The 15,703-nt window shown below is 54.5% G+C and overlaps 1 protein-coding gene across 1 annotated transcript in view; it reads right to left on the bottom strand.

The window, feature by feature from the left end:
* Positions 1-1,761: 1,761 nt before the first annotated feature.
* The window catches only part of TRAPPC12 (trafficking protein particle complex 12), an 89,518-nt gene continuing 75,576 nt past the window's right edge, over positions 1,762-15,703 (bottom strand). Inside the window, exons 8-12 of the mRNA XM_012656956.1 lie at positions 13,414-13,487; positions 8,512-8,610; positions 3,487-3,587; positions 2,772-2,859; positions 1,762-2,551 (exon numbers count right to left, since the gene is read on the bottom strand). Of these exons, the coding sequence (XP_012512410.1) occupies positions 2,309-2,551; positions 2,772-2,859; positions 3,487-3,587; positions 8,512-8,610; positions 13,414-13,487 (605 nt within the window). The 3' untranslated portion in view covers positions 1,762-2,308. The remainder of the gene's footprint in view (positions 2,552-2,771; positions 2,860-3,486; positions 3,588-8,511; positions 8,611-13,413; positions 13,488-15,703) is intronic.

Below are 15,703 nucleotides of genomic sequence, written 5' to 3'. Positions count from 1 at the left end.
GTCACCCACGCGTGCCGAGGGCCGGGTGCCTGGCAGAGCGAGGCTTGGGCGTGGGGTGTAGGCTGAGCCCGAGGCCCAGGTCTGTGTCTGCTGCGTGAGGGCCCCAGAAGGGCCGAGCCAGCCAGCCGCACGGCCCGGGGGAGCACCCCGCGTGGAGCGGGAGTGGTCTGCGCGAGTCCGCGCCCGGGCAGCCCGCGCCCGGGCAGCGTTGGATGTGCGTTCCTTCTCCTTCCTGCCGGCCACACCTGGGCTGGGCCGTCTCAGAGCGCGAGCCGAGGACGTGGAAGACGGCAGCGCCTCGCAGGAGCCGCCCCCACCTCCACTCTAGGGCCGAGCCTGGCGGGCTCTCAGGTTTGCCGAAGGACACACAGACACCTGAGACACAGGCGTCTGAGCTGGGACCCAGGGAGGGCGCTTAGTCCAAGCAGCGCAGGAAGCGCTCATAGGCCTGGCGTGCCACCGGCCACTCCCAGGAGTCGCGGGGCCACGGCGTGCTAACCATGGCCAGCTCCTCGCCGGTGGGGGCAGGGCTGCGCTGGGGAAGGTCGGCGCAGCCCACACGGCGCCTGCGCGAGGCCTGGCACACGCTGCTGGATTCCCATCCTCCACGGTGCCGGAGAGCAGATTCCCACAGCTTCAGCCCGTCACCAGCCTAATGAGGTTCCGAGTTCCTAGCTGGAATATTAATGTGAGCTCTGTGACAGTTAACCATTCACTCTACTGGGCTCCAGAAAAGATTTCAGGGATGCATTTATTTAATAGATGAAGTTACAACTGTTATCCCAGACATTACAGACATTCGTAGCAATGTTTTCCTCTCCTATCTTTAAGAACTTGCACAGAAACGAGGCAAATGATGAGGCAGTCACTCCGGGGAGCTGAGCCTTGCCCCAGGCCAGCTCCAAAGTGGGCCCCTCACTGCCCTGGCCAAACTGGTGGAACTGGTTTTGCTGGGCTTACGTCCAGGGGCAGCCTGAGCAATGTCATCCGTTTTTATGCACAACTGGCCTGGGATGGTTTTGAGCCACTGACGGGGGGACAGGAGCTGTCACCCGCTGGCAACGCTGTTTCTTCTGCAGTGCGGGGCCAGGTTTGAAGAGGAAAGGACCCATCACTCACTCCTGCGCCCAGATTTGAAGGAAAGCCCTCCAAGTGAAGGATTTTAAATGACATCAGCTTTTTGGGCTTTTTAAAAAAAAGGTTAATTTTTCTCTCCTTTTGAAGAGAAAGGTTTTAAAACCTCCTTGGTGTTCAATGGTCTTTTGGCTGTCTCATCTCTTTCTTCTCCTGTTTAATGTGCAATTACACCATATTTCAACAAATGGGCTGAGACTGCCTCGGAGATGCTGTATTTGTATGTTTCTACTTTATTAAAAGAATGAATAGAAATAAAGCTTTGCTTTGCACGATAGATGTTTATATTATAGAGTCTTTAAAATGAATTATATTTAAAAATGTATTAGAAAAGCCAGATATTTAAAGCACCTTTGCCAGAGTTCTTTAGTAAATTGAAGAAATTTTCAGGTATTTTAAATTTTTTAAAAGCCAGGGATACTGTGTGACTATTACAGCAAGTGTCCTGACTTTCAGGCATGGAAGAATGTATGATACTGCGTGCTCAGGCTGGGGGACACCTCCCGGCCCGCCTGCCTGCCCGTACAGCGAATGATCTCCTTTGTTTCACTGCGCACTCGAGCTCCTCTCTCCTCGTGGCTGCAGAACCCAGGAGAGACACTGGCGGCTTGCCCACCACCCCTGGGCGCCAAGGTGTTTGGCATCAGGCTGAGAAAGAATCCGCTGAGTAAAACTGGTGCGTTCAGTTTGGGGTGTGGGAGAGGAAGCGAGAGGAAGATGAGGGTGATCTACACATGCAGTTTCTCTGCCATTATTTATAAACCCTCCAGAACACTCCGGCATGTGGCGAGCAGGGCTCACGTTACGGTTTCCAGCCTTTCTCTGAGTGTGCTCAGAACTAATGAACAAACCAGGCTAGTCTCCAGGAACAGACTCAAGGGTCAGTGTGTGCCATGGACTTCCTGTGCCCGCAGCCCCATTCCAACCGTGTGATCGTCCTGGCGTGTTCCCGACAGCGGCAGAGCCGCGGGGACGGAGCCAGCCGGAGTACAACAGACTGCCGGACAGTCTGGGCCTGGGCCACGGCTCAGGATCAAGAAGACACGATCCCAGACGCCCGTGGAAGATGTTTTATTGAATCCCCCAGAGTTGCATTAATACGTCAGCTCTCTGTACACAGTTCACAACGATCCGGGTTGTTCCGGGAGGCAGTGACGCAGTGGCCGGGAGAGAACTACGCCAGCTTGAGGCACTGCGTGTTAAAGCTGTCCCCCTCCCTGCTGGCCACGGCCTCGAGCAGGCACTGCTTCTTCTGCATGCTGCGCGAGGACTCCAGCTCGTACATGGTGGTCAGGTTGAAGAGCACGCTCTCGTGCAGGTAGTGCCCGGGGTCCCGCTGGACCAAGGCCTCCAGCTGGCGCAGGGAGTCCTTGAGCTTGCCCAGGTACAGCAGGCACACGGCGGCGTTGTTGTTGGCCTAGGAGAGGGCACAGCCAGGGTCACACAGGGTCGGCAGCCGCCCGCCCACCCTGCCGGTCCCCTCCCCCCGCGAGCACCGCAGCCGCCTGGAGCCCGCGGACCGCGGAGAGTCCGCGGCGCCGCTTCAGGCTCGTTGCAGCGTATGTTTCCGGCGTCTGCGAAACGCAGGGGGCGGAAGACCCTGCGGTTACTGAACGCGCTTCTGCGCGGGACCTCACCACTGCGTTCGCGGGCTCCAGCCTCAGGATCTCGGTGAAGAACCTGTGGGCTTCGGCGAAGTTGTTCTGCCCGAGGTGGAGGAACGCTCTGCAACACACGCGGCACGTGAGCGGCTAGGGGCCAGGGCGCAGGCGCACAGGCGAAACCAGCCACACGGCACACGGGCGTCCGCCTCGGACCGCGGCTCCCAGCGGCGCGGCCCGAACCGCAGGGCGCGTTCCGGCCAGCAAATCAAAACCGCTCTAGCTGGTATCGGCTCAGACAAAGAAACGTCACCTAAAACTCCTTCCTGCCGTTCTCGCGCCCCCATCTTGCGTGTAAGCTTTACCCGGGGGAGGCTTCCTCTGGACACGCACGCAAAGCTGCCCTTTGTCGCACGCTGTTTTACTCAGAGAAGCCAATCGCGGAACAAAACAGCGTCCCAACGGCTGGGGCACGAGAGGCAGCGTTTATGCACGTTTACGTTGACGGTGGGGGCAATACAAGCAGTACTTCGAAGAACAAAGGGGAGAAAATGTCTCCTTAAAATCAGTTTTTATGAGTAAAAGAACAACACTGAAATTCGAGAAAATGCCCATGTACTCCTTGGGTCTCCCAGTTCTGAGAGACAGGACGGGAAGAGGCACAAAGGGACATTTTCTCCAGATCAGTAAGTAGAGCTTAAACTCTTTGGGGAAATTTGATAAAAAATATATTTAGTTTTAAAATATTTACCTGTTCATTAAAACCATTATTTTACCCTGTGGTCCGTCCAATTTCTGTGTCACTTTCTCAACTTCTTGAAAATACTTTTCAGCTGTTTTTATGTCTCCAATCTGCTTTGACAAAATTATTTAGTCAGTTTATTTGACAAATTAAATGTAAGTCTGTACCCACATAGTTTCCTAATATCATGTTATAATATGAAGACACTAATGTGTCGGGCAGGAGAATACATCAGTTTTAATCATTAGTAATCAGTAATCATTACTTGTAAAAAGGCAAGAGACACGTAAGATACAGTGGAATGTCGACGTTCTACATGTCAGAGATTCAGCTGTTAACATACACGCCCTCTTTATAAGTCTTACACCTTAGTAACTTGTACCCTTTGAAATGAATTCTGGCATAGCATTAAGTAAAATAAAAGTAAAATGAATAATAATAAAAAAACATAACATTTTGGTAGACTGGGCAGGCCTCAAGTCAGTTTTATTGGTTATTTGTGCCTAGTAAAATGGTAGTCGTCATCAAATTTGCAGATTTCAAAGTAATATTTTGACTAAATAATACAGAATTCTACTGTAACAAAACAAAACAGTAAACCCACTCTTATCGCACATGTAAGAAACCCTCAGCTCCCTGAATCACAGTAAGCCGACAGGGCTGGCGGCCCAGGGTGCGAGAGGACCCGCCGTCTCCCGCCTGCCGTCCCTGCAGAAGCGCAGCGTGGTTGTTAAAAGGCAGGTTCAGGCTTCCTTTTGCCGTCAGAAGCATAAGGAAGGAAATAAATGATCTAAGGGCTACAATGAAAAACATATTAAAAATACAGGAAAAAATCCTACGTCAAAAGCTTCACACACGAGGCCTTCACGTTCCAGGGTCCAGCTCTGCATCACTACGTCCCTGTCACACCGCACACCGGGGGACGTGTGCTGCTCACACGCACGTGCGCGAGAGCTCGGGCAACCAGTGACTGCGTGGTGCGGTTAACTCCCTCCATGCTCCTCGCGGAAGCACCTGTCAGTCTGTGAGAGTCTGCTAAGTTCTCACGGGGCTGGCTGGGAGACGGGTCTCCATGGGAATCATCTGTGTGTCCTACAGGCAGGGCCCGGCAGCCTGGGAAGCTGGAACGCATCCCTCTGGGGCAAAGGGCAGACGCGCTGATTGGCCAGTACCGAGGACTGAGGTTTTCCAAGTTCAGAACTGCTCTCCAGCAACAGAACCCATCACGAGTACCCTGGAGGTACCCTGAGGAAGTTGGGGCTCAGTGTTTGGTGAAAAAAGTGACACTCTGGCTACGCCGCTGTCCCTGTGAGTAGTAAATGACCTTTGTCTCTGACCCAGGAATCTCGCATCTTTTGCCGCATTCATGACAATGGCCGCTAACTTCATGGCTTACAAGTAGGATAAAGCCACAGACTCTTCACAGCTGACGACGAAACTGCCCTTTATAAAACGAATAAAAGGCTGTTAGGTGGGAACAGTCGTGTGCCTGAACTGTGCGAAGGTGCACGCACAGTTAAAATACAGAGAGGTGTGTATCTCCGGCCATCGTCCCCCAGCTGGCTTTCCTGTAATGGCTCACTGCTCGGGAGTCACAGCGCTGACGGTCATGAAGGTTCTTAGCTTTCTTCATCGCTTCCACAGACAGTATCACCCTGGTGACACCTAAGGCTGGCCTTTGAGATGTCTTCTGGGCCCTGCATGCTGGTGGACCAACTGACCCAGCCAGACCAGTGGCCCAAGGAACCAATGCAGCTGGTCTTGCGACTGGGAACGGACTTAGCACGAGCAGATGATTTCTGCTTCCCGACCCTGTGAGTCCATCCCTGGCCAGTCAGCAGATCCGATTCCCTAGCCCTTTGCCCGACAAACTATTAATATCTTAAAAAACCCTTTCTCCCAAAGTCTTGGGGAGACGGATTTGAGAACCTCCTCCTGTCTCCTTACATGGCGCCCGCAGTATTGAACCCTTTCTCCGCTGTCACCCTGACGTCTCAGCGCATTGGCTTCCCCTTCAGTGACGGGCAATGAACCTGGTGAGGTTGCAACGACACTATCCCGCAAAAGAAAACACCACATGAGGAAGAAGAAAAACAAAACAAAATGGAACACACACAGAAAACACCCACAGGGAGAAAGCAGAACGGCAATTATCCGTTGCTTCCCTCCTACCACGCGGTCCGAAGCAGTCTGCAGTCTTCTGCTACAGACTTCTCACTTACTAATTGACTGAAAAGAAACCAAAGCCAGTGTGGGTTCAACAGCATGGCCCTCAGCTTGAATATCTGCAATTCCTGCAATGTGTTCATGTTAATTAAAATCCTGTTCAACAGGACAATGTTTCCTATTCACCTGGAGATTATTATAGCTAATAATCAAGATTTAATAATAATCAAGTTTTAATATGCACTGGGGACTGTGCTGAGTGCTTCGAACACAGCTCATCTGGCTCTAGGACAACCTGTGACGCGGACATGATTACTACCTTCGTTTTCTAGATGAAGAAAATGAGGTTCCCAAGGGTTGGGCAACTTTTGCAGGTCACACGGCAAACACCTAACACCTGGGACTCAAAACCCAGGTCTGCCCAACTCCCAGACCACACTGACCCTGCACCGCGAGAGCTCATAGGTCAACAGAAACAATTTTGGGGAAGTAACAGAGAAATCTTGGTATATTCTTTGCCACCCATGGATTGTCTGATGATCTGAAAGCAAGTTTACATCTTCGTAATTATTAAGATGTAATTGGGATTTAAAATCCTACCGATTTCTAAGAGTTAGAAGCAGCTGAAAAGAATTAAGCAATATAAAGAGGCAATTATAAGTTTTACAGAATGTCTAGAAAATAAATCAATAAAACACTAGTTATTTAAAAAACAACAAACAACAGGTACCAAAACTAATCAAGAAAAAAAAAGCATAAACAAACATAACTAGAAATGCGAAAGGGGATGACGACCCTGGTAGAAAGGAAATCGAAATCATTACAAAAGAGGACGATATTTCACTTTATGCAAACATGTGAAAATAGGACCAAATAGGTGATTTTCTAGAAAACTCTAAATTGCCAAAATTGTTCCCAGAAACAGAGAGAGGAAACTTCAGGCATGGAACAATACTGAGGCAGATTAGTAACAACAATAAACTATGAAAAATGCTTAGCGTCACCCCTAGAGCTCAGCATAGGCAGTTCTTAGGTGAATTATTCAAACCTTCAGGAATAGACAATTATTCAGACTTTTCCACGGAACAGAGAAAAGAAGGAACACTCCTTACTTTCATGAAGACAGAAAACACGCCACATGCTTTTGAGATGTTGCGCATGTACATGCACAGACCCAGAGACCCATTTCACTGATAAATGCGAAGTCTGGGGAAATAGGCCTCCTTGGAGCTTCCGCCTATTGGCTCTGTCCTGGGGAGCCACAGACCCTCAGAGCGAGTGGAGACAAGCAACGGGCGCTCCACGTGGGTCTAGTTGGAGCAGGACTGGGCTTTCTCCTCGCCACCGCAGCCGCCTGTTCCAGCCTGTGCAGCTACAAGAGGGAGCCGTCCCGATCCCCGAATTACCACGTGGAAGGAGCTGCCCCAGAGCTGCCCAAGCCCCGGGCTCTCACAGGCAGGAGGCAGCCGTCTGGCACAGCCGAGGAGACCGTGCGGTCTGCTCCCACGGACGCCGCCCGTCTCGACTCCGCTGTTCCCCTCACCCTGACAGCGCTCCGGCCGCGGGGAGAGCTACGTCCCAGCCCTTCACCTTTCCCCTCTGCCCCAGGTGCTGGGTTCTTCACCAGCTCGCTTGCACCGAAGCCCTTACAGATTGTCAATGGCCATTTTAACATGTTCCCAACACGGAATGTGCCAGATGCTGAAGCTGTGAGCTGCCTGATGAAGAGGATGCTGGAAGTGTTTTCTCCGCGGTACGGGCATCAGATGATTTTAACACATCCAAAGACAGCACCGCTATTTTAACAGCTGCAGTAGGTTGCTAGATTACGTTACGTTTACAGTCAGCTAAAAATCCCAGTCACGTGCTGTGACGTCTCCTGTGGGTGACAAGGGTTTCTACAGCATGCCCGAGTGCAGACGAGGAGGTGACGCTCACGGCTTGGTGTCTTGCCCGTCGCACAGAGAGAGGGCGCCAAGGCTGGTGGGCTCTGAGCGCACGATCCTTGGCATCTGTGCTGCATCCTCCAGCGCAGGCCACTCTGTGACGCCCCATGACGGGCCCCACGCGTCCCAGGAAGGAATCAGATGAGGCCACGCTTGTCGGCTTGTCCTTCTCCGGCCCCCGACTTAACCCCTCGGAGACGGAGTTGGCTGGCCTGCGCAACAGTGGGTCACTCCCGTGAGGGTGAGCAGCCCTGCGCGGCTCCTGAGTCGTGGCCGGCAGGTGCTCCCTTCCCCCCACCGTTAGCTGTCCCTCGCCCACTCCCGCGTTCCCTGCCCACGTTTAAGCCCTAGGAGACGGAGGGTGAGGGGCGAAGGCTGCCTTGTGCTGGCCCTGCAAGGGGGGGACTGACAGAGATGAAGTAGGGACTTCCTGTCACCAAACACTCCAGGGAAACGCGTTCTAGCTTCACGACGTTCTTGGCAAAGAGGCTCCTGTCCCAGCTTTCTGCACTACTGAGGCCTCCGTCCAGTCTGGACTTTCCTCGGCCCAGCACGCAGTTCTAGAGCCCTTTCCCGCAAATACCAGCGAGCGACTGTGTTATCGGCTACGTTGAAATACAATTCTGTGGGGTTTGGTCACTCCTGTTCACCTGCAACAGGAGCGCGCCCACGGCAGTGCAGTCCACGCCCTCCTAGGACGACCTCTGGGAGTTCACACTCGGCAGCTGCCAGAGAAGCCGGGACCGAACACACTCAGACCACACGCCTGCAGGGGCCGGACCTCCTCTCGGCACGTGCACTTGAACTGGAATATTTTCTGCACCATTTCGTATATTTACAAATTAAAACTAAGCAATCACCCACCCAAGCAAAGCGCCCCCAGGGTAAGTCCTCTGCTCCCCGCACGCCGCGGCGCAGGTACCTGCAGGGAGATGCGGCCGATGCCGCTGAGCAGCTGCGGCTCCTGCTCCGGGCAGCACTGGATGACGGCGTGATACGCCTGCACGGCCAGCACGTAGTCCTGCGGGGAAACCAAAGCGCACTCTCAGTCTTACGCACGCAGAAGGGCACAGGTACAGACGCGTCTGTGACGAGAGGACACGCTGCCCTCTGTGCTGCAGGAAACGGGACAGCAGCGTGGGGCTCTCAGCCTGCGAGGCGAGCGGTGTCCTGCTGGCAGAGCCAAGCCAGGGCTCTGCGCTCTGTGGGGGCAGCGCGGGCGACGGTCGCCTGGCTCTGCGGGCCGTGGAGCTCTGGTCGTTTAAGTTGGGCCCGAGGGTCTGTTTCCAGCTTCCACCTCCTAAGCAGCGACTCATACTTCACTTGACTGTGCCTCTCACCCTTTTCTCCTGACAGGTGATTAGACGAATCGGCGAATTCCGCCTTGTCTCCATCGTCCAAACACATGAGCCAGAAGTTTGAAGTGTCTCTTAGGTAGAACATTCTCTGTGCTACAAACTGAGGTAAAACCTTTCAATGTAAACGACCCACAGACGACTGTGCCAAGAGGTCGTCCTTGCACGGCGCGGCGCGGAGCCGCTGCTCTCCACGGCATGTGGCACGTCCCTCTGCCTCAGCAACAGCTGCATGGGGACGGTGTAAAAGGCTCTCCCAGCTGCCCTGCCCGGCACCCGCACTCTGCCGAGGGCCTGCGCCTGCTCGTCTCCCTCGGTCTCCTGTGCCTTCGTGGCGACACCTCCATGCTGTCCGCGGCCCCTCCTCAGGGAGGGCAAGAGCGAGGCACGGTGGCCACCGTCTTGCTGTCCACCTGTTGTTGTGGGCGCCTGGCTGATGCCAGTCGGATGAAGGTTCCCAACAGCACGTGGCAAAGGCAGACGCAGTCACCTTTGCCAGGTGCGGGGAAGCGGGTCTCAGAGAGAGGCCCTGCCAAAGGCAGGGGCACACAGTGGTCTCGTCTCAAGCGCCTACCAGACTGGTGTGCTCTGCAGAGCGACGGTGACCACTGTGGCACTCACCGAGCAAGCCCTGGGGGGCAGGCACTGTGCTCAGCACCACCCCGGGCCATCGTGCGGGGTGACGGCACACGGTCCGCAATAAATAGGGCCCCCAGTGGGGTTTTCTTCTGACTTACTCTGTGTAAAGCCCCACAGGTACCTTTACTTCTTTATTCTTCCACATTTTCAATTTCCTCCAAACTGGGACTGGAGTTACTAGTTTGCTAATTGGGACGTTATAAAGAAAGACGACAAGCAAAACTCCAGTTTGGCAGGAATGAAATGCAAGGACTCTCTCCATTCTAGTACCTTCAAGCACAGCTCGTTAAAACTAATTTCATTCGAGGCCAGATGCTCTGGAGCCAGACAGCACGTGCCTCGGTCTCCTCTCCCACGACTTCTTGCTGCCTGTCACTGCTGACTGGCTGGGCTGTCCTGCCTCCAGTCGTGCGAGCATATGTGTGAGTGTGCGCAGACCGGGCCCTCGGCGGGGCCGAGGCTGCAGCTGGGCCTGCCCGCCTGGGGCTGGGTCCTGCTCTGGAAAGTGTGGGGCAAGCAGCCCTGCTTTCCGACGGGGGTGGCATCACCTCCCTGGAACCGTCCACTCTCACCCAACACACGCCCGCTACGTGGTTTCCGGTGAACCAAAGGCAGACTTGGGCTGTCTTGTTATTAGCCCTGACGCGTCACTGGGTCATGTCTGTGCCTCGCTCCCACCCTCACGATACTCCCGGCACCAGAGAGCCGGGTGGCAGCGTGGAGGGGCTGAGGTGCCCACTCCTAGCGGGCAATGCCGAGGGCAGCGTGGCCACCTTATCAACTCTGTGTCAGTGCCCAGGGCCAGGGGTCAAGGTTTCCGAAGATGATCTGATACAGCAAAGGAGAGGTTTTAAAAAACCAAACAAGGATCCCCGATGGGAAAAGTTACTTTAAAACACTGTTCTCCCAGGAGCACATTTCTGAGCAGACGCAGAGGCCTGGGACCCTGAGCAGCCTTGACTCTGGGCTGATGGGCAGCGACCCCTGCGAGGCCGTCCCGCAGGGCAGACAGGACGTCTGTCCAGCAGCCGGTGGCAGCCGGGGGAATGAATTCTGGCACATTTCAAGAAGCCTATCAGCAAATAAACCAGACGAGGATTTAAGGTTGTGTCAGGGAGCTTCTTTAAGTTGATTATTATTTAATGAATTGTTTATTCACTGAAGATGGAGGAAATACAGCCCCTTTAAGGGAAAATGGCTAAAAGCAGCTCTTCAGAGACAGCTTAATCTGCTCTCCAGATTATACGTATGTGACTTTGAAAAGGACGCGAATGACTTGCTTCCAGGGACGAACCTGCTTTAGCTCCGTCTTCTCCCTTTTCTTTCAGCAGCCGGCTTGCTCCCTGGCTGTGAAACGATTTACAGCCACTCTGCAACAGAAAGGCCTCGCGTGGTGTGATTTAAGCAAGAAGAAAGGAGGTTCGTGCAGTTGCACGCTCCTTTCAACGAGCTGAGAGCCACAGCAGGTGGGGACACAGAGCGGGCGGTGGGCACCCGGGAGGGAAGTGCCCTTGGGGGGCAACCGAGGCAAGGGCACGTGCACCTGGGTGGCCTGCCCCTGTGGCACCTTGAGGCCTGAGGAGAGGAAGCGACACTTAAGAAGCGGGAAAGGTGAAGTTTTTAAAGCTTTGTAATACACTCGACCAGGCCTTACGGTATATTATGCAGATATTCAGGGCTGGAACATATGAATAAATTTCTCGTTAAAAAGTTAAATTAATATTTATTTCACTGTAATGATAATGTTATTCAAAATAATTAAATGGCTGATTAAATAACTCATTGTTAGTCCATAATTTAATTAACACGACACCCCATGTAGTAAGACCACACACTCCTGCAATGTCACGTGCGGTCACTAGATGGCACCAGAATGCACGTGCTTCAATCAGCCTTATTTGCAAAATTTTTTCACTCCTTTTTTAAACTCATGAAAATGAAAGATTAAGCTAAACTTTCATATTAAATTACATCCATCGTAAAAGTATTTTTGAAACACAATAATATGTTCTGTACTGGGTCCCAACAATATAGGTAGAAGACTTACATTTGGTGCCTGCTGTTGTTATTACTACTACAACAAAGAAAGGTATTTTTATTCCATAATTTTCTATTAACGTGTCTTAAAAAAGCAAATAAAAACCTGCGAGTGGAACAGGTAACTTTCCTCCCTGGGAAGTTTTAGCCCCATGATTAATGAGACATCAGTCCTGTGAATTTATAATTTGTTCTTTGGTTCTTTGCATAAGAATGTTCTGGCAAGCCAGCGGCTTTCAGGTGGGCCACTGTGGACTGCTCAGGCCACCGGGTGGGGGTGTCAGGTGGCCACAGCAGCACTGGGAGAGCGGCCTGTTCTGGAGGCAGAAGGGAGGGGGCGGTGCTCTGGGGCTGGGTTACTGCCAAAGCCTCCCCCTGCCCAGTCCACAGAGCGCCCAGGGCAGGGGCGTGTGGGGGCCGCTCCTCACTCTTCTCGGAGGGGCAAGCCCTGCAGACCTCAGGTAGGGGGCGGCAGGGGCGGGGATGGAAGGAGGCAAGGACAGTGACCACAGTGACCCTGCAGGCAACTGGCCTCGGCAGGGATGGCTCAGACATGGCAACAAAGGGACGAACCTGTTCTGAGCAAAGACACGGAACTTACAAACTGTAATCTCTGTACCCAGCATGTTGAAGGAGACAGCAAAGCCGTGTGAAGGGGAGAGCTGGGAGGCGTCTCACAGGTCTCGGTTCTAGGCCCTCGCCCTAAAGGAGGAGGCCGAGGCTGTGTGTCAAGGTCACCTGCTGCCGAGGATGGACAGGACGCTTCGACTCTCCCGTGTGCAGCCCACACCACACACCTGCAGAGGCTGGGCCCTGGGACTGCTCTAGAGCCGAGGTGCAGGCTGCACCCCTTCCTGACTGGCCCCAGGCTGCTGGCGGCTATGACTCCATGCCCACACCCCGCCTGTGGGAGCGGTGCCCAGGGACACGGCCACCTCCAGGGCTGCCGCGGGCCCACTACAGAAGAGGGCTGCCACGTCAGGCTGAGCACGGAGCCCTGGGGGCGCACTTCTCCACCTGGCGCGCCGCTGCTCTGCCGTGCTAGAATCAAGCTCAGCAATGACCTTGGGCAGCTTGAACGCCGGGCGGGTGTGGGAGGAATTACGATCTCTGTCTCAGAATAGCCCAGAAGACGTTCAGAGTGCTGCTCTGGGGCATCTGCTGCTAATTGATTCCAGACAGCAGCTCTGGTGCCCGCGGCAGCTGCAGCGCCACGCTCGGCGGCAGGGAGCCCGATGCCCAGGGTGGGAGGTGAGCCAGGCGCGGGCGCGTCTCAGACAAAGAGAGGAGCGGAAACACTGCAGCAGGCTGGGAGGGCGGGCAGAGAACAGGCTGGAAAGCACTTGACTGACAGCCTCAGTTCGGCGCCTTGATTTTTAAGCTGTTTCCTCAGGGGGCCGAAAGCTCTGGGGTGAAGTCCTAAGAAGCAGGTCTTGTGGGAAAGCCTGCCTGCAATGTGAGCATCAGTCATAAAATCAAACTGAGACAAAAAGGAAAACACCCTCCACGAAGGCAGGGAGAACAAGGACACCTTCTCGGGATGCAATTCAGAGAAAACAGGGGCAAGCAATGATTTTAATTAAATGATTCAGACCCACGTTTTAACAATTAGAGTTGATAATATAAATTCCACATTCTGGTGAAATTTCTTTCAGGAGAAACGGAAGTAACTCTGGCTCCGAGGGTGTTACTGAGTCCCCTGCTACACAGACCCGCACGCCGCCGAGTCCCTGCGCACTAAGCCCGCGCCTCCCGGCCAGCCCCGACCAGGACGCCCCTCCGGACCGGCCTACCTTCATCAGCAGCAGACAGTTGGCCATGGAGTACGTCACCCGGCCCAGCCGCGACCTCCACAGCTGGACGGACGCTGCAAAGCAAGGGCAGCCTGTGAGTGAGCTGAGTCCCTCTCGTTACCGCCCCGGTGTCTGCCTGGGATGTTCAGTGCTGCGTGTTACCGCCCCAGGGTTTCGGCCTGGAATGCTCGCAGTGCCGCGAGCCGCTCCATGACACGGAAACAGCACTCACGCGGGGACCACTGGTGCTGGCTCTGGGAAGAGACCGTCTGCATAAACGGTGCAGCAACAAAAGCCAGGCGGGCGACAGCTCAGCTTCAGACCAGACAAAACACCACATAATCCAACCTGAGCCACGTTTCCATGGAACGCCAAGAAAAGCAGCAAATCTGACATAAGTGACCACCCTCTGCCTGCAGCTGTGACCCAGGGAAGGCCCAGAGTGGCCGCAGCGCCTCCCCAAGCTGACCCGTGGGCTGCACCTGCATCCGGCCACAAGCTTGCCCCGGGCCCCGGCTGCAGGGCAGGGGGAGAAGCGCGTTCTCTGAAGCGCCACACCCGGGCGTGAGACCAACGCGGGGCTCTGCTCCAGTTACCTGTGACCCTGGGCAAGGGACCCACCTTCTCAAGGCCTCGGCTCCTCAGTCTCTCAGAAGGAACCAATTCCTGTCCTGTCTCCTTCGCGGGGCTTTGCGAGGATTAGCCACAATAATGGTAAAAAGGCACTACTGAAAGGGTAGAGCGCTTTCGGTTGTCAGGCAGGACGACGGAGCAGGGTCACAGCTGCCCTTCCTGGCTGTCTGCACGGTGGCGGCAGGCCACCCCACAGCTTCCATGGGCCCTCATGCTGCCCAGCCTGTGTGGCATCTGCTGCCGTGGATAGCAGCCGACCACGGCCTGAGCCCGGCCCGGCCCCGTTCTCTCCTGCGCATCCGGTAGTCACTAGCCGTCGCTGTGGACTCTGTGGGGTCTGCAAAGGTCCCCAGGAGCTGCCGTGGGTGACAGGAGGGCCGAGCAATGGCTCTTCTGTTCACGCCTGGGATGACCAGGAGGCCCGGTGGGGGAATGAGCTGCCCTTAAACCTCCTATCTCTGCTGACGCTGACCCGCCTGCCTCCTGAAGCTCACTTTCCGCTGCCCCACCGAACGTCAATTCTGAGGTGACAGTCACCTAGAAATTATGTGTATTCTTGGAGGGCTTCGCAGTATACAAAATCTTAATTGCTAGAATTAAAAACTTAACTTGCTTTGCCTTTCACCAATTAAAAGTACATCAGCTGCTTGTATTCCCCTTGTAACATTGTTTTTGTGAAAAGAAATTGTGAACAATCTTTTCTTCATGAATGTAAAATTTGGATTGTCTCAACGAATTGCAGATTTATTTTGATTATCTCTGCAGATTCCTTTCTAGCTCTAAATCTTCCCCTGTCCTCCTCGTAACTGATGATCTGTGTGACTTTTTGTTAGATTTCTAGGAACTGCTCTGATGTCTGATAACCGTGTCCTCATTCCCATCAAAACAGCAGCCCCATCAGACTAGAGTGGCCGACGTGCCGGAAATGCTGGAGAATGGACGTCCCCGTGCACGGCGACTCTCTCCTGCAGACCGTGGTCATTTACTCGCAATCGCATTATGTGACAGACAGTGCACGCCTGTACACACACACGCCCCACACCACACACAACACACATGCATACCACACACACCCAAACCTGGCGGTTGTGCGAGCTTCTGAAACAAGGGTCACAGCATTTGAGCATAAACGGGGCCCAGGGCAGTGGGCCCGACGAGCCAGCACCTCCCCTGCCCCAGCTGCACCCCCTCCCCACTCCCCGACGGGAGCCTGGTCCTCTCACTGCTGTCCGCCCAGGTGCTCTCTGCCTTCTGGCTGGAGTCCCCCGAGAGCTGGCTGCAGAGGGAACCCCCAGCTTGCCAGCGCAGCCCCACCGGCCCGAAGTTCCTGAGAAGCCCCCCTTGTGTCAGGCCTGTGGATACGCAGACGGCTGTGTCCCTGGACTCGGGAGTGCAGGTGGAGCAGGACAGACGCCGTGGACGGGAGACGGCCGGGCAGCCAGGCCCAGGAGGTGCTGCCCCAGGAAAGAGGGAGCGAGGATGGGGGGGGCGCTCCGGGGAAACGTGAGTAGGAGTTCAGCCTTCCTAGTGCACCGCACACACTGCGCACACCTGCACTGCACACACTGCGCACACCTGCACTGCACACACCGTACACTGCGCACACCTGCACTCCATACACCGTACACTGCACACACCGTACACTGCGCACACCTGC

Source organism: Propithecus coquereli, unplaced genomic scaffold (genome assembly GCF_000956105.1).
Source record: "Propithecus coquereli isolate 6110/MARCELLA unplaced genomic scaffold, Pcoq_1.0 Scaffold529, whole genome shotgun sequence".
NCBI lineage: Eukaryota > Metazoa > Chordata > Mammalia > Primates > Indriidae > Propithecus > Propithecus coquereli.
The sequence above is the reverse complement of the archived record's forward strand: the minus strand, read 5'-3'. Positions and strand labels throughout refer to the sequence as shown.